General features: G+C 42.4%; 1 protein-coding gene across 2 annotated transcripts in view; it reads left to right on the forward strand.

Moving 5' to 3' along the window:
- LOC109870608 (glutamate receptor ionotropic, delta-1-like) overlaps positions 1–19,554 on the forward strand; it is a 411,408-nt gene that overhangs the window by 355,908 nt on the left and 35,946 nt on the right. For both annotated transcript variants that reach the window (XM_031805099.1, XM_020461182.2), the window contains exons 9-12: positions 8,440–8,541; positions 8,716–8,913; positions 9,085–9,421; positions 14,329–14,467. In XM_031805099.1, coding sequence (XP_031660959.1) covers positions 8,440–8,541; positions 8,716–8,913; positions 9,085–9,421; positions 14,329–14,467 — 776 coding nt within the window. The remainder of the gene's footprint in view (positions 1–8,439; positions 8,542–8,715; positions 8,914–9,084; positions 9,422–14,328; positions 14,468–19,554) is intronic.

Genomic DNA, 19,554 nt, shown 5'->3' on the forward strand with positions numbered 1-19,554 from the left:
TTGAGATGTAAAGTCCCTATTTCTGTCTGTTGACTTCTCTCCCTTTTAACCACAACAGGGTTGACATTTCTCGCTTTGCTACCAGTTTCTTATTTCGACTGTTCTATTTCGGACCTACCCTTCTATTTCTCACCTACAGTTTTATTTTATATCCTATTTTACCCTGCATTATAACGTTTCAGGCTTTGAGCTCGGAACTATTGTCGTTGAGTGTAAATAAACACCCAAAACCTCTGTATTTGCTTAATACGAACCATTATTCGAATATATGATACGTCATGATGCATGTTGTTTACACCAATATGTATTCACACATACACATACACTGAGTGTACAAATCATTAGGAAAACCTTCCTGATATTGAGTTGCACCCCCTTTTGCACCTCAGAACAGCCTCAACTCATCGGGTCGCAGGCTAAAAGGTGTAGAAATCGTTTCACAGGGATTTTGGCTCCAATGCATCCCACAGTTGTGTCAAGTTGGTTCGATGTCCTTTGGGTGCTGGACCATAACTTGATACACACGGGAAACTGTAGTGCAGTTCATGACACACTCAAACCAGTGTGCCTGGCACCTACTGCCATGCCCCATTCAAAGGCACTTAAATTGTCCTGCCAATTCACCCTCTGAATTGTCTCAAGGCTTAAAAATCATTATTTAACCTGTCTCCTCCCTTTCAACTACACTGATTGAAGTGGATTTAACAAGTGACGTCAATAAGGGATTCTAGCTTTCACCCTGGATTCTCCTGGTCAGTCTATGTCATGGAAAGGTGTTCCTAATGATTTGTACATGTGTTTGCTTAGTAATCCCCAGTATTAAGCCCCAAGTGTTAAAGTTCAAGCTCACCACAGTTGAGTGCAGGAAGGAAGGTAGGTGAAAGCCCCTGTAAGTGTTAACCGTGAATTAGAAGACTTAGAACAGAGGATGCGTCATGATGCACATTGTTTACAACAGTACATGTTTACACATACGGCATCTGCTTCCCCAGGCTTAGTAGTCCCCAGTACTTGGCCCAAGCTTGGCAAGACCTTACTAAAAATAGAAACGTCACTCCAACATTCCCTCCTTACCGTCATTAACCTCTCGGGATTGTGACTAGACCGTCAGGGCAGTAGACGAAGAGGGGTTAATGAGCTGACCACTAATAATTAGCCTAATTTATCTTCTTTTAAAGTCATGACACTAACTACCAACACATTCTCTATTCCCTACGCAACGTGCAATAATGCTTATCCCTTTATTACAGTGGGATTTAAAAAAAACCTGAGTCATATATTCAGAAGAATAACGAGGATTCAGTACGAGGATTAGCACAACTGCAATGAAAAACCAAGCGCATAGAGGGTAGGAAACTAGAAGGGGAAAAAAAGACTGAGAATCAGATCACTCTTCAATTCTATTTAGCAGTCAATGGGTGTTTCTCAATATGCATACTATCGTGCTCCATACTCTCTTGCTCCAAGTGCATTCTCCGAGGACGTCCTCTTGAGTACGTTGTTGTGAGGAGGAGAGTGTGGCGAACGCATGAAACCTTTCATTTGAGAAACACTCGCACTCTCCCTACTGTTTTACCTCATGCTGCATCTCGCCATTCACTGAACCTTATACCAGCCAGGACGTGGTGACAATAGAGACAAAATAAGGTATACACAAAGCAAGCGTTTAATTGCACAATTATCAGCTCTATATTATCACATTTCAGGAGAAGACCCAGATGCAGACAGTGTCGAAGTAACACAAGTTTATTACTAGAACAGGGGGCAGGCAAAATGACAGGTCAAGGTCAGGCAGAGGTCAGTAATTAGAGTCCATCAGGTTCAGAACAGCAGGCAGTCTCGGGGTCAGGGCAGGCAGAGGTCAATAAGGTACAGAATGGCAGGCCGGCTCAGGGTCAGGGCAGGCAGAATGGTCAAAACTGGGAAAACTAGAAAACAGGAACTAGAAAAATACAAGAGCAAGGGGAAAACGCTGGTAGGCTTGACAAACTCAACGAACTGGCAACAGACAGAGAACACAGAGAACAAATACACCGAGGATAATGGGGAAGATTGGTGACACCTGGAGAGGGGGTGAAGACAAGCACAAAGACAGGTGAAGCGGATCAGGGTGTGACAGATATGTGTGAATTGTGATCTAGCTAGCCAGCTATACTTTGATTTGGACTCACACGCCGACCCTCCCGTGCTCCAATTTGCATGCTCCGAGCACGGTAGTATGCATTTTGAGATACAGACCATTTTTATCTGTTGAAAAATTAAGCCGTGATGTCACTGGTAGGCTAACAGCGTGAGTCAAGTATTGCGTGTATCATTCACATCACGCAATTACGTGCTTTGAAGCGACTAGGCTAGCAGGTACAATGCAGTGTGGTGTACTAGAGCTGTGTGGAGCAGATAGGTCGGTGTTGCCTTTTGTCTGCATTGTGGCGAGTCCCTACTGGGAGAGATAGTACAACACAACATGGCTCAGTCACAGAGCAAGAGTGGATCCCACCGGTGGTTCTAGGCCTGTCGATTAGATCTCAACCAGGACAGAGAGGTGTAATCTCTGTTGGTTTGACACAGCGATAACGTTTTTGATTGGGGTTAAAGGAGAGGGGGGGAAAGTGATGGGAGGCACAAGTGTGTCAGACGGTCTCTGTACATAGGTGTCTTTGTGGTCTTTCAATGGAGAAATGGAGATAGGGATCCATCAGTGGGCTATTTCAAATATTAAAAGGGCTTATCGCCTTGTAGCACAGCTTTGATAAGATTTACAGGGATCCTGCTGGCTCTGAAGCCTGATAGGCTTGTTACAGTGGTAGTTCTGCCCACCGACAACCAAAACATACAGGTTGATGTGCATCTCTTTCCTGGAGCAGAGCTGAATTACACAGACAGTCATTTGGAACATAACGGGATTTGACTGAATAGAAGTCGTCCTGAAATGAGTGCATTTCAAAGGAGAAGAAAAAGCAGGGCTTTCGTGACCATTTAAATCTCTAACAAAAACAATTTGCTGTTCAGAAATCCTCAGTAATATATGCAAAATAATGACATGGGGATATTGTTGATTTGGCTTTTCACTTGTTAGTCCCTAATAATATTTTGAGCTAGTTGAGCTAGGTCTGCAAAGTTTTGAAAATAAACGAGAGCCTGATCATTTGTTTAAATTCACTGTAATAGAAGTGATATTGAATATCTCTGATACATTTGAATCTGCAATAATTCGTGCTGCGGTAATTAGAGAAAAATAAACAGCGCATCTAAGCCACATCTATTGATGGTGGCAGTATTGTTATTTTTACTCCCCCGCCTGCATTTAAATGAACAAAGCACCACCAGCGTTCTAATCATTTCAATTCTTGCCACACACTAATTACACTTAGTTGGCAATGCTTTTCTGTGAACTGTCTCCAGAGATGTAACTTCCTGGGGGAGATTCAAAGATCAGAGACAGCATAATAATGAAATACACAGGAGTGGATTCAACACGAATGCACCATTTCATCAACAGTATATTCTTTGTCTTCTCAGAGTGGTTTCTGTATGCTTTCCAAAGAAGTGGAGAGTAGAGTTGATATTCCTCTTTAAGCCTATACTTTCTATAGCTAGAAATGAAGGTGCCCTGCCTGACTACACTGTTAGAGAAGGCTGGGGGTTCATAAACATTGATGGAAGAGAACATCAATTAAATGGTTGTGCTTTTCTCTCTCCGCCTAGACTCAGAGCGTGACTGAGTTGAGCCACATTGGACCTGATGATGCAAACTTAAGCAGCGCTGCCACATGGCTAAAGGGAAGCATTTAATCATACTGGTTCGTTACTTGTAAACAAACACAGTATGACCAACACTTACGTAGCCTGTCTATTTCCATGAACTATTAACTCAAAATCGAGTGATTTTCTGTCTTCTAACAATCCAAATATATTCCTAACTCCCCCTTTGGTTTTATGAAATTGTTATACACATTCATCCAGACGATCTTCTCTGTCATAGCAGTAATCCATCAAAGCCTCAATGTAATTTTGATCATCCGGGAAGAGTTGGCCAGCGGGCGTGTGATACATTGACGTGGGGTTCAGCTATCCTGACAGATAGTCACACCAGTATCCTCTCCGCCTCGAGCAGTTTTTAGATCATTTCTGTGAAAGGACATGTATTAAAGGACGGGCACAGCAGGTGTGAAGTGGAGGCAAGCGGGGCATTTAGCTCCGTCGCCCACTCAAAGCAGCGTCACAGATGACTGAGAGGCCTGACATTTTTACAAAGGGAAGAGGGATGGAAGCGCATGCTTGGCGAGGCATAGACCCACCATTGAGCTGTCCACCTTGAGAGCAGGCTGTTCTTCCGTCCCTCAGAGCCTAGTTCCTATCGAGGTTTCTTCCTAGGTTCCTGCCTTGCTAGGGAGTTTTTGCTAGCCACATTATATAAGTAATTTAGGACAACTTCTGATTTAAAAAGGGCTTTAGAAATACATTTGATTGATTGATTGTCTGGGCTGTATGTCTGACCTGTCTGCTGATCAGAAAGGGTTCCCTGTGGACTAGGGTAGCAGTCTAATGGCGTCAGCATGCTTCAGTTCAGTAAATGACAACAAAGACTTTATTGAAGAATCCCTACTTTTACCAATCACCAACGAAGGGGCGTAGACTTCGGCTCCGAACTTCGGTTTGTCTCCAGAAAAGAAAATGTGTGCGCTCGAACAAACCCTGATCGAAGTCCAAAACAAAGAAACGCATCACAATGTCGTCATCATACATGCACGAACTCTACCGAACTGTTTCGGCTTGGAAGCCGCTGCCTCCAAATCACATATCAGCATGCGTTCCAATCCAGCACATTGTTAATTTAACACACTCTCCTTTATATTTCCACTCGACCTCTGTCCTGTCCAATCAAACAAAAAAATATGTGAGTAGTGGGACTTCCCCATTCCTTTAAAAGGAAAATAGAGCGCTCCCATACAATAGGAGGATATGGGACTTCCTGTAGAACAGGAAAGAGTACTATCATGGCCGTACTGAGAGTCAGTGGCGTCAAGTACAATGCTAGGGGCTAATGGTGACCATTGCCCACTGAGCATTTGGCACTGGAAAAGCTAGCGGAACTGACTTTCCTCTTAAAACACAAGGGTACATTATGAAATGATTTTCTGTCCTTTGCACATGTCTGAGATTCTACATTATGTGCACAGAGTTCATCATGATTTCTGTTCAAACAGTTGTTAGAACCCTAGAGTTTGACACGACATCACAGTTGAGTTACCTTCCGAGGCAGAAACCATGTTCCGTTCATGTGCAGGATTGAAATGTACCCGGGTCGATATAGATTATGAAGTTCAACATGGCGGATCACAATAAAAGCCATATATGAAACTCCATTGAAAAGTGACCCATGCGATCTGATTGGATGATTTATGCTGTTTCCTCACTACCGTTATTGTGAGACTTTCATTGTGGTTGAGGCCTGACTTTGAGGCTGGGGTTGTAATAGATATTGACTTTATGCTGTGAGACTGTCATGGGTTTTAAGCAGTAGGCTACAGAGCCACTGATTTCTCTATGATTTTCAATAGGTGTTTTGCTATTTCTGTTTACTGAGATCCATGTATTTGTTCTTCAAGAAAACTCTATTCCTTTGATGAATACGTTGCAGTTTGTAATGTGACTGCAGGGCATACAGTGCCAATAACACATTTGTAAAGTGACTCACTCAAAATGTGATACACTAAATTAGCTGCCTTTTTAAAGTGTATCATTTTCCCTGTGCCTCTGGCTTGGAAAGTAATTGTTTCAATTAATTAAAGAAAGAAATGAATCATAATCACAATCACAGAGGTACAGTAGTAGGTTATAGTTTCATTAGTTGACATAGTAGTTTCGGCATCTTAAGTATGGTTTTAACAATTCCATGGTGTTTGGTACTGCTGCAGGCCCTAATGTACATAAATCCCTAATGACTTAGAGATCACCAAGAGGACGGCTGAGAATATCTGCATCGGAATAACGGTCTTCTCTCTGAGCTCAGGCTGCTCATAGGGAAGCAATATATTTCCTAGTTAGCCTTTCTTTATATGCCTGTGGGGCTACAGTAGCTCAGGCACATTCATCCTGATGAAAAGGTGTACATTAGTATATGAAGAAAGCATAGAACCCTTTACATTTAAGATGGTTACCATGGTGAGGTTTTCACGAACTGGTGAAATTGATGGTAATATACACTCACCTGCCAGTTTATTAGGTACACCCATCTAGTTCCAGGTCGGACCCCTCTTCACCTCCAGAACAGCCTGAATTCTTCCCATCCGTGACAAGGATCAACGAGTTGTGCGTTCCGAGATGTCGTTCTGCTTGTGGCCTGCCTGTTACCTTGCACAATTCTTGGCATTCTCCTTCGACCTCTCTTATCAACGAGCTGTTTTCGCCCAAAGGACTACCACTGACTGGATGTTTTTAGTTTGTCGCACTATTTTAGGTAAACCCTAGACACGGTCATACGTGAAAAGCCCAAGAGGGCAGCCGTTTCTGAGGTACTGGATCCGTTGCGCCTGGCACCGATGAGCATACCACGCTCAAAGTTGCTAAGGTTACTCGTTTTGCCCATTCCAACTGAATGCCTCGATGCCTGTCTGCTTGCTTTATTTAAGAAGCCACGGCCGCATGAAACACCCAGCAGCGTTGCAGTTCTTGACTCAAACTGTGTTCCTGGCAGCTACTACCGTAACCTCTTCAAAATGCATTTAAATATTTTGCCTTGCCCATTCACCATCTGAATGGCATACATCCACAATCCAGGTCTCAGTTGTTTCAAGGCTTAAACACCCCCCCCCCACCCCCCCATCATCTACACTGATTGAAGTGGATTAAAGTGACATTGACAAGGGATCATAGCTTTCACCTGGATTCCTCTGGTCAGCCTATGTCATTGACGTCAATGTGTTGTACACTGGGTGTAGTTCAGTAAACATCTGTAGAGTGACTGCATGCGTAGGGCTTATAACTGAGTGTATGTGTGTTTGTATCGCCCTATGCTTGTTTATGTTTGTGTACTGCATGCCTCTATGCTTGGAAGTGCTGTAAAATAACAATTATCCTACGTGGTCCGTTTAATAGCGTAATAATGACGTTAGGCTGAAGATTAAATTGGAAATGAACTGTTATTAAATCTGAGGGTTAATCTTCGAAATCTGGTCATGTGTAAGCATTCTTTCAAACGAAAGTGAACCGTTTTATTGGGCTGGATTGTGTTTATTGATTTTTGAATGTGTGTCACATCATTGTGTGAAATTGTTCATAAAATGATATGAGTTTAATCAGCTGTTATTGCTGTGGTGATGGGTCACACACGCATTCACCCATGCGCATACAAACAGACACACGCACATGCACGCACGCACGCACAACCCGTGAATGGACCTCTTTATACTGTAGGTAACCCATGATAAGATCTGGTATCCATGATCACACATACACTGAATGTACAAAACTTTTATAACTCTACTCTTTCTATGACATAGACTGACCAGGTGAATCCAGGTGAAAGCCATGATCCCTTATTGATGTCACTTCTTAATCCACTTCAATCAGTGAAGATGATGGGGAAGAGACAGGTTAAATAATTATTTTTAAGCCTTGAGACAATTGAAAGATGGATTGTGCACGTGTGCCGTTCAGAGGGTGGATTGGCAAGACAAAATATTTAAGTGTCTTTGAACGGTGTATGGTAGTAGGTGCCAACTCAATATCAGGAAGATGTTCCTAACGTTTGGTATACCCAGCGTATGGAGGTGGTCTGTACAGTTTCAACTGACCGAACGGTTTGACCAGTGAGCCCAATCCTCTCTGTTTGTGTTTAATTTCAGCCAGAGGACTTGTCCACCTGGCCATGGTGTCAGAAACACAAATGTCATATCAAGTAATCAATGAAGCAGCCAGGCCACCTGAGCAAAGCAGATTTCTCACCAGGATCAAACATGGTTGCAGGACACACACCACACACACACACTGTAGCGTAGATCAAGAGAGGGAAATATATTTAGTTGATTTCTTTCTTCTTTAACTATAACTCTGTGCATTAGCATGGCTCTACCTCAGTCAGCTGTTACCAAGGTAACCGTTTCCCCCCCTTCTATCTATCTATCACTCACCGGCCACCTCCAAAAAACATGTAAATGGATTAAATTAGTAGTCGACGATGCCCTTTTCATATTACGAAATTAATTACTGGGGAATCTTTAAGAGGCTTTAATATCAGCTTTTCTTTGGTTGGCATATCAAAAGGTGTCTGGTGGAGATGGATTTTGGTGGGTAATTCTGTGTGATTGACAGCCTGAAAGATAGAACTAGGTCATGGAGAGATTGCTCTCTTTTCTGGGAAAAACATAATTGAACACTTGTTATCGACACACATTTATGAAAGTCTCGATCTCTCTGTCTCTCTCTTCTCTCTCTTAGCTGGCTACGTGGGACTCAGTCCATGGTCTGAATGGGAGCCTGAAGGAGAGTCGCATTGAGAACGGCATGCAAGGAGTGACGGTCAAAGTAGTAACACTACTGGTAAGGAACAACTTGTGACTGTGTTACCGCCCATGTGCTGTGAATTGCAAACATGATCAATGGGGTTCTGCATGTGTGGAACACTGCTGCCCGAAAACATAAGTATTTGATTCAGCACATTCACCCGAATTCATGTAACCTTTTTGATGTGATATTGTGTTTGATTTGGTATAGGAGGATCCCTTCGTCATGGTGGCTGAGAACATCCTTGGTCAGCCCAAGCGGTACAAAGGCTTCTCCATCGACGTGCTCGACGCCTTGGCCAAGATCCTGGGCTTCAAGTACGAGATCTATCAGGTGGCTGACAGCAAGTACGGCTCGCAGCTGCCTAATGGCTCCTGGAATGGAATGATCGGGGAGCTTATAAACAAAGTAAGGCTTTCTATATGGCCTGTGTAACCTTCCAACCTGCCACGTTACCCCAAGGAAAAGAATGCCATTGGAGACCATTAACCAACACAGTTTCAACATGGTTTCAGTCCCAACTCATCCCTGACTGACCGGGGGATGTTTGCTATCATTCTTCTCTGTCTGTCCCCGTAGAGAGCTGACCTGGCCGTATCAGCCATTACCATCACTCCAGAGCGGGAGAGTGCGGTGGACTTCAGTAAGCGCTACATGGACTACTCTGTGGGGATCCTGCTGAGGAAACCAGAGGAGAAGATCAACATCTTCTCACTGTTCGCTCCGTTTGACCTGGCCGTGTGGGGGTGTATCGCTGCAGCCATCCCCGTGGTGGGAGTTCTCATCTTCCTGCTAAGCAAGATGCAGTCACTGAGGACCCAGAATCCTCCAGTGCCACACCAGCAGCCCGCCACACAGGCGTCCAACTCCCTGTACAGTGCTATCTGGATAGTCTATGGAGCCTTTGTACAGCAAGGTAGGACTAACAACTCTCCTACATACTCATTTAGCTTTTATCTAAGGCAACATAGGCCATTTTATAGTAGAAAACGAATGATGTAATTTGTACGCATCAAATATTTAATGGGAAACATAAATGTTCATGTGCCTGTACTGTATGTGTTATTCGTGGGTAACATTTAAAAATGCATGATTCATAAAAAAATATCCTCTGACTATTTATGATAAGATGTTTTTACTTTCTAATGCACGGATCAACATCTAAGCCGATTTAGGTAATGAAAGTGATCCTATGCGTTACAATGCCATCCATAAAGTTGCATATGCGATGAAAAAGTCCACACAGCTATTTCTGAGCCTATGTTGCTGCCTCATACATGTCACACACATTTGTACAGTAGAGTTCTCATTGGACCTGAAAATTTGAGCTCGGTCCAACTCAAGCCCGGTGAGCTGAAGCCAGGAACCCAGGCCCGGTACATCATCACAGAAATTAAATGAGCCCGAACACCAAAAAAATACAGATTTCTAGAAAACAGTATATTGATTTAAACTGGTGTTGAGAATAATGCGGCGGAGGTGGGCGGCATCGGAGTGAGGAGACGAGGAGATGAGGAGAAAGCCCTTGGGCCTAGAAAAAGGGCAGGGTGGAAAACTCTTAGTTATGATTGACTGAATTACGAACATATCGGTATGAAGTAAACTTATGCAATCGAATGCATGTATCAAATTCTTGCTTTCACTGAAACTCCCAAAGTCATATCCAATTGTAATACTAATTTAAAGCAAGTCATGTGTGGTCACCTAGATGATCATTTCAGCACCGTTTTGATTGGGACAGCGCCGCCGCGCTGCTTCAAGACGGGGACTTGTCTTGATAAATCAATCAATGTCCGATTTTTTTCACAGAATTTCCGTTTGGATATTTGTTAAGAATTAGGTTGGGAAATGTCAGCTAAGTTGAGGTGAGTGCTCATGATCATCTTTATTCTACTTTGCTCATATATTAGCTGATCAGAACATAATGCTCTTCAGTCGCGTAGTAGGCTGTCCAACTCTCAACCGAAAGCCTGTGACTCGTCTGATCATCAATCAATGTGATTTTGCTTTACTGAATCTCCGTCTGTATATTTGGTTTGTTGATTTTTCGGGTGTGCAAGTGAAGGTGGTAGCTGATTTACTTGTTTGCTCATCTATCACTGATCAGAAGCACAGAGCATGAAATAATGTAGAGGAAATCAAGTGTATTATTTTGCTATTGACTCCTGTATTAGCTTTCATTTATCCACCGTCGAGCAGTACGAGCGTGTCCTGTTTTATTTGTCTTAACGTAACTTAGCCTACTTCAATATAATCAATCAATCATTACATCATGACACAGCACACGAGTCATTCAGAACTATAAATACAATCAAGAATTTTTTAAAATTTTGAAATGAAATAGCAAAGAAGCCTTGAGAAATTAAACAATAAATAAACAACTACATTTTCTGCCAAACATCCATTTGAATAAATTACTCAAAAGCCCTGTGTTTTGAATGCATGTTTGATTAGCAGAACAGTTGGATCAGTTAAGGTTCTACTTTTGATAGTATACAAGGGTGTACATAGGGTGTATTTTGTTCGGATGTATCGGCGTTAACAGATGCCATTGGAATATGGGCTTCTCCTGATTACTGAGATGCGCTGCATGTCGTGATCTTGTGGATCATCCTTCTCCCGAGTGCACTCCCACCTTATTCATATCGCAATTTGAAACACTGAAAAAAATCTGAAAAAAAAAAGTTTTGTCATGGCCACAGATTTCTCTGGCCCAGCCAATATTGGAATCCTGGCGCCTCTAGTGGCAGCTGCAGCTGAGAGAGAGACGGAGTAAGCTAAAAGGACACAGTATTTTTCTCAACACAGCACGGCAAGCCTGAAACCGACCTGATTCAATTCACAGAATTTGAGGCCGGCCAGGTCTTACAAGTGAATTGATTCCTAATCACAAAAACAAGACCGGGCCCGGGCCGTCGGGTTCCGTCAGGTTCAGGCTGAGAACTCTAGTATACAGTCCATGTAACATAGTGATTGCATTTCAAGCTTGTTAAGCTCACAAGAACACAGTTAAAGTGTCTCTGAATGAAGAAAAGATAGGATATGTTGGTTGGAATCCAAGACTGGCAAAAGGACTAAATGAGTGTGTCAGCAAGTCCTGTTGAACCCCCAGCTACATGTATTACCTCCTGGCAGAGAGCCCATTGAACCCTTTTAAGCCTCTGTCCTGTTGGTCCTTCGCTACTGGACACTATAGTTGAGAACAAGTTCTCATTTACAACTGCGACCTGGCCAAGAATAAAGCGCAGCAGTGCGACACAAACAACAACACAGAGTTACACATGGAATAAACAAACATACAGTCAATAATACAATAGAGAAAGTCTATATACGGTGTGTGCAAATGAGGTAGGATAAGGGGGGTGAGGCAATAAATAGGCCATAGTGGCAAAATTATTACAGTATGGCAAATTAAACACTGGGGTGGTAGATGTGCAGAAGATGAGTGTGCAAGCAGCGGTACTGGGGTGCAAAGGAGCAAAATAAATGAAATAAATAACAATATGGTGATGAGGTAGTTGGATGGGCTATTTACAGATGGGCTATGTACAGGTGCAGTGATCTGTGAGCTGCTCTGACAGCTGGTGCTTAAAGCTAGTGGGAGATACGAGTCTCCAGCTTCAGTGATTTTTGCAGTTCGTTCCAGTCATTGGCAGCAGAGAACTGGAAGGAAAGGCGGCCTAAGGAGGAATTGGCTTTGGGGGTGACCAGTGAAATATACCTGCTGGAGCGCGTGCTGCGCGTGGGTGCTGCTATGGTGACCAGTGAGCTGAGATAAGGTGGAGCTTTACCTAGCAACAACTTATAGATGACCTGGAGCCAGTGGGTTTGGCGACGGATATGAAGCGAAGGCCAGCCAACGAGAGCATACAGGTCGCAGTGGTGGGTAGTATATGGGGCTTTGGTGACAAAACAGATGGCACTGTGATAGACTGCATCCAATTTGCTGAGTAGAGTGTTGGAGGCTATTGTGTAAATTACATCGCCAAAGTCAAGGATCGGTAGGATAGTCCGTTTTACGAGGGTATGTTTGGCAGCATGAGTGAAGGATGCTTTGTTGCGAAATAGGAAGCCGATTCTAGATTACATTTTGGATTGGAGATGCTTAATGTGAGTCTGCTTTAATAGTTGAAGATGAGAAGAAATAGCGAACACAAAACCTCTGGACGGGAATGTAAAAATCCACTCTATCACCGGGTGCCTTCCCAAACTTGTACCCCGTGGGACCCCATAGGCATGAAGCGCTGACCGCAGTCTAAGATATAGAAAGAATGACGACCCTGGCAAATCAAAACGAAGAGTTCCTGAATACTAAATATACCCTTTGAGTTGAATATATCCCCTAGATTATTGACCCATTTTGCAGACCAGGTTCCAGACTCAAAGGTTTATTACCAGAAATAATAGTTATGGCATGGAGGGGTATGGAGATGCAACTTCCAATTACCACCTACACACTTCTCAACCTTTCTTAAGTTCTCTTATTGTATTAGAAATAATAGAACCAAAATACAGCATGCATTTCTTATTAGATATACCAGAAAATGACACATCCTGCAATCTAGAAAAAAAGGTGAAACAAGTTCTTCCCAAATAGTTCTCCAAGAGAATGAGGTAGACTGGTCAAACAATGATATGAGTGGGCATAACTGTAAACACAACAATTTGGTAATGTAAGTCCACCATTACACTTCTGTCGTTGTAACACCTCAAACCTAATCTTTGGATGTTTGCCATTCCTAAGGTGTTCGCATATACCTTTATCAATCATTCCCCAATAGCCTACTGGTGGAGTGAGTGGGATCATCATGCTCAGGAAACTAATATGTGGTAACACATTCATCTTTATGACAGCGACACTAGTTTGCAAAGAAATCTAGTTCAACCTCCTTGAAAATGTTCTCATAATTAAACTTTACCAGACCATGCAGAGATGCTTGTATACTGATACCCAAATAAGGGAACTGTGTTTTCATAGGAGTTGTTGAGGGAAGTGAAACTTTCTTGGCCGCTTCATTAAGAAACATTATTGCTGATTTTGTCCAATTTATCTTATACCCGGACAGCAATTTGAATTCTTCAAATGTGGATAATAAAGATGAAATTGAATTCTGATATGTGACACATATAGGAGATTATCATCCGCATATAGTGATATGATGTGATATAAGAGGAAGATTTAATCAGTGTAGGCTACGCAATTACATTCTGCCTTAGATGTAGTGCTAAAGGCTCTAGCGACAGAATTATTAACAATGGGGATAGGCCGTCCCCTTGTCTACATCCCCCCCCAAAATAGGGAACGGACGTGAGAGTATACCATGATTAGACACCATAGCAACAGGGTTAGCATATAGCACATCACATCGGTCAAATTATTTCCCAAACCAAATTTCTCCAAGTTATGGAGCCTTTGAAGTTGATCACTCTTGCATGATCTGGATTTGGTCGAGATAATCTGTTTTCTTAGTGCAGTATATTGTCAAGCAAATGTGTTATGGTAATGTAAGTCCACCATTTCACTTCTGTCGTTGTAACACCTCAAACCTAATCTTTGGATGTTTGCCATTCCTAAGGTGTTCGCGTATACGTTTATCAATCATTCCCCAATAGCCTACTGGTGGAGTGAGTGGGATCATCATGCGAACAGACCTCAACCATTCACCAATCCTTATTAACCTTTCCTGTCACAGCATTTTCTATATACATCCACCCACTTTCCCAGCTGCTTGTTCCTCCTCAACCTATTAGAAACCTCATTACTGTAGATGCTCCATCTTCCACCCAGTCGGGATATTGACATGTCCTTTATGTCCTCTATAGGAGGGGACAGCGTGGTGAGCTCTGTGGCCCTGAGGATCGTCATGGGCAGCTGGTGGCTCTTCACCCTCATCGTATGTTCCTCCTACACGGCCAACCTGGCAGCCTACCTCACCGTCTCCCGCATGGACAACAACGTACGGTAGGTCACTCCTTGCCACTCTCCACACCATGAATCAATTTGATTCGCCTCCTGCATAAAAGTGTTGAGGTATTGTTAATCTGGGTGATCAATTCATGAATGACGACTTTGGCTCTCCCCGCTGTGGGACTGGCTAATGTTCTGTCTTCACTGAAGGACTAGAAAGACCATCCAGAGGGGAGTTCATTGGCTTTTGTTGTCGGCTTTTCACAACAGTGTTGTCAGTCAGTGTTTTATGGGGGGGGTCAAGCATTGTGAGTGGTCAATACACTTTAATACAGTAGATGTTCTTAAAGACTCACAGCAGACTATTATACAACTAGGGGGGTATGTTGAATAGAGCAAAATTTTCCGTTGAATTTCCAATCTATTTACAGGTATATTAGAGATGTGAACGTTTAAAAGTTTAAACGTTTAAACGGAAATGGAATCGTTAATGTTAAAGAAAAAAAATCCTTAATCAATGTTTTATTTGATTTCATTTGTGATTAACATCACAGTGGAGTTGTCAGAAAACTACCACTAACAGTTCCGTTCACCATTATAAAGGGAAAATACAAATGAAACGAATACCTAACGCAACAATGCGTTAGGTATAATGCTTCTTTATTAGCCAGAGCCGTAATGCAGGGCATTCATCCTGTAGCAACATGGGTGGCAGAACATATAGGACAGCACAAATCTCCACAGTGTCATCCACAAAATGTTTAACTGAAAATGACTTGACATGTCTAATGCATCATTGTGGTGTTCGGTAGCATCTAAAACAGCACCTTCCTTTTGAAGGTGATACCCCACAACGCTGGCATATGCCAACTGTTTGAAATGCCAGACAAACATCATGGCATCGTCCAGTCGAATCCATGTTTAATAATGATGTGCCTACATTGCCATCCTGCTCACAAACAACACAGACACACGTACACGGACCTCACACATGGAGGCATGCGGTTGGATCTTTCAAGATTACCATCCCATCTTTGTTTGCCTTCGGATCTGCAAATGTTATCCACCGCTTATCCCCGCACAATGTATATTTGCTCGGGCGCTGTGGCTTTGATGTCCGATTGTATGTGATTATGCTGATGTTGTGCAAATGGTGTGTGAAAAAAGAGTGCCAACGTGTATGGTTAGGTGAGACAGCCACATATTGCACTCGTAGTAACTCCATTTTTCCTCAATAAAGTAGTCCTCAGCAAAGTCAGTGGTAGTAGGAAAAGGCAAGTGCAAGCTTTTTTTTTTCGGGGGGGGGGGGGGGGGGGGCATAAGAGTGTGATGTTTTATTTAAGATACTCTTTGAAGATGTTTTCAGAACATTGTTTCTGTCTGTATCCTTGGTACATTATGTAATGGAGACAGAGCTCTATCCATTCTGTTGATGCTGCTGTTGGGAGAGGCTCTTTATTTATAGCCATCCTGATCATTCATCCTCCTGTTAGTGGAACTATGACTGAATCGGACACTGGGCTCTTGCAACTGTCGCTGTGGATTTATGTCAACCTGACCCAGAGTTAGTGGAAAGGGTAGGTAGTGGTTGTGGATAGCTAGTGGAACGGGTAGATACGGGAAACAGTGCCTGTCATAAGTATTCACCTCCCTTGGATTTCTTCAGATTTTATTGTGTTACAAAGTGGGACTAAAATGTAGTAAAATGTGTACTTTTTTGTCAACAATCTACAGACAAAATACTCTGTAATGTCAAAGTGGCAGGAAACTTATAAGATTCATGAAAAATAAAATGCTAATATACTTTGATAAGGTAGGTATTCACCCACCTGAGTCAATATTTAGAAACACAGTGGTTACAGCTGTGTTCTTGGGTAAGTCTCTAAAAGCTTTGTACACCTGGATTGTGCAATATTTGCTCGTTATTCTTTTCAAAATTCTTCAAGGTCTGTCAAGGTATTGGGGATCATGGTAGACAGCAATGTTCAAGTCTCGCCATTGATTTTTAAGCAGATTTAAGTCAAAACTGTAACTTGGCCACTCAGGAACATTCACTATCTTCTTCGCAAGCAACTTGGCCTTGTGGTGTAGGTTATTGTCCTGCTGAAAAGTGAATTCCTCTCGCAGTGTCTGGTGTCAAGCAGAGTGAAGCAGGTTTTCCTCCAGGATTTTGCCTGAGCGTACCACAATCCTGTTTCTTTTTATCCTGAACAACTCCCCAGTCTTTGCCGATGTCAAGCGTACCGATAGCACGATGCAGACACCACATGCTTGAAAATAAGGAGGCAGTTGCTTAAGTAATGTGTTGTGTTGAATTTTCCCCAAAAAACATGAGGCTTTGCATTTAGACCAAAAAAAGTCTATCCCTTTGCCGTGATTCCCCATCCTCAGTGTTCTCCCATAACAGCCATTGGCCTCATGGTGACAACCTAAAAGCAGTTTCCTTCCTGTCCTGCACTTCAGTTCAGATGGACAACTGTATCTTTGATGTGTCTTGACGGTTTATTCCATCATCCATAGCATAATTATTCACTTTACCATGCTTATAGAGATATTTAATGTAGTTGTTTTGGTTGTTTAATTGTTACCCATCTACCAATCACAGGCCTTCTATAATGAGGCTTTCAGAAAGCTATCTGTTCTTTGTAGTTGAATCTGTGCTTGAAATTCAACACATGACTGAGAGACCTTACTGATGTATGTATGGGGGACAGAGGAAGGGTTAGTCATTCAAAAATCATGTCAACCCCTATTATTTCACACAGAGTGAGTCCATGTATCTTATTACAGTATGTGATTTGTTTCGGTCAAATGTTACTCCTGAACTAATTTAGGCTTACCTAAGCAAAGGGGGTAAATACTTATGCAACAACTTCATTTTAGTTATTTAATTTCTATTCCTTTGTAGAAGTTTGTCGAATTTTCTCGTCACTTTGAGTATTTTGTGTAGATCAATTATAAAACAATCACAATTGAGTATGTTTCAATCCCACTTTGTAACTTAACACAATCTGAAAGGGGGTGAATACGTATGATTCCTACTGTATATATTGGAAAGTACATTGGACACATGATTCCCATCCCACACCGATGAGCCTCTATCTGAAGGTTCTCCCATTGTACTTTTTAGATTAGAAGCTACAGTACAAACCAGTGGCAGCTTTCACCAGGTGTTAATAGTGATGTATGTGCCTGTGGCATCATGAGTAGCCCCATGAGTTGCTCCTTTGCACCCAAGTATCTCTACTTCCACATTCATCTTCTGCACATCAATCACTCCCGTGTTTAATTGGTATATTGTAATTACTTCAACCACTATGGCCTATTTATTGCCTTACCTCCATTATCTTACCTCATTTGCACACACTGTAGATAGACTTTTTTCTACTGTATTATTGACTGCGTGTTTGTTTATTCCATGTGTAACTCTGTGTTGTTGTATGTGTCGAAATGCTTTACTTTATCTTGGCCAGGTCGCAGTTGTAAATGTGAACTTGTTCTCGACTAGCCTACCTGGTGAAATAGGTGAAGGAAAAAAGAAAAAGCCCCCATTCATGTTCACACAGTAACGCACTCATGCCTACCACTAAGTAATATGCAGTTGCATTGACAGTGTGTGAATTTAGTGACATATGTCATTTGAGAGGTTTTGTACTCCAAACTTTGGGTAATGGTTTAATCAATGAATGACTTTAGATTTTGTTGTCCGTTTATTGAAACACGGGAAACAAGTGCTCGTACGTTCTGTGAAGTGGGTGCAATATATTTGAGAAGGTGTCAAGTGACAGAGGCAAAAGATAAAACAAGAACATTTTAGGCATCCAAAAACCAAAAGCTGGTGAGTCATCAAAGTCATAATTATCTTTTCATCCTGATTTTTGCAGCTTTGTTCTCTCTGTTCCCTCTTATCCTTGATCAGTGGATTATGTAGATCTAACCAACCTTGTTCAAACCTCATTTGTATTCGCAGACCAGGCAGCCACCACGAAGATGCTCACAATGTCCAGTGGGTAATTTGTCTGGCAGGCCACGGTGTATTTCTTATTCACATTTTGAATACATGTGTGGAGAATGCAAAACATTTAACTGAATAATTGATTGATTTTAAAGTGACCTCTAATGGGGAGAGAGAGAAGGGGGGGGGGGGGGTCTTGATTGCTTAGATTTTTGCCATGGGAAGGTGCTTGGCAAACAACAAATAACTCCTGTACATGTGTTCATGTACTATTACAGTGCAAATGTGCTGTACAGTCAGCGGCCAGTTTATTAGGTACACATATCTAGTAATGGGTCAGAACCCCCCCCCCCTTGCCTCCAGAACAGCCTGCATTCTTTGGGACATGGATTCTACAAGGTGTCGGGAACCACAGGGATGTTGGTCCATGCTGACGTGATGACATCACGCAGTTGCTGCAGATTGGACAGCGGTACATTCATGCTGCCAACAGCCCGTTCCATCTCATCCCAAAGAAGCACTTTTGGATTTGTTCCGCAGCAATGTTCAGATACGCTGTGGCATTCAATCGTTGCTCAATTGATATCAAGTGACCTAACGTGCCAGGAAAGATTTCCCCACACCAGTACACTACCGCAACCAGCCCTTACATTTGACACCAGGGAGTGTAGGTCCATGGACTCATGCTGCTTACGCCAAATACTGACTCTGCCATCCGCATGACGCAACAGGAACTGGGATTCGTAGGACCAGGCAATGTTTTTCCACTCCTCAATTGTCCAATGTTAGTGATTACGTGCCCACTGGAGCCGCTTGTCGTGGAAATTTCCTCTATTTACCAAATCATGAGCGCAAACCACACACAAGTCAGAGTTAGTTATCAAAGTCCATCTTTAATTATATCAGCTCTATCACAATCCTGTGACTCTCAGATCAATTCAGTGTCTCCCCCTGAATTCTCTGAGAGCCCCCTTACAATGCAACTGAGTTCCTTTTAATAGCAAAGACACACATAGTCAGACAGCATAGACATAATTCATCATTCAACTTTGTCTCCTTTCCCAAACCCCAGAACCATAAACCAATCCTCCAAATCAACAGGCATATATCAAATTGTCATTTAGATACAACCCACTCTAAATACAAACTCCTGGACAAACTCACGGAGAGGAGAATGAGGCTATAG

Source organism: Oncorhynchus kisutch, linkage group LG25, assembly GCF_002021735.2.
Source record: "Oncorhynchus kisutch isolate 150728-3 linkage group LG25, Okis_V2, whole genome shotgun sequence".
Lineage (NCBI taxonomy): Eukaryota > Metazoa > Chordata > Actinopteri > Salmoniformes > Salmonidae > Oncorhynchus > Oncorhynchus kisutch.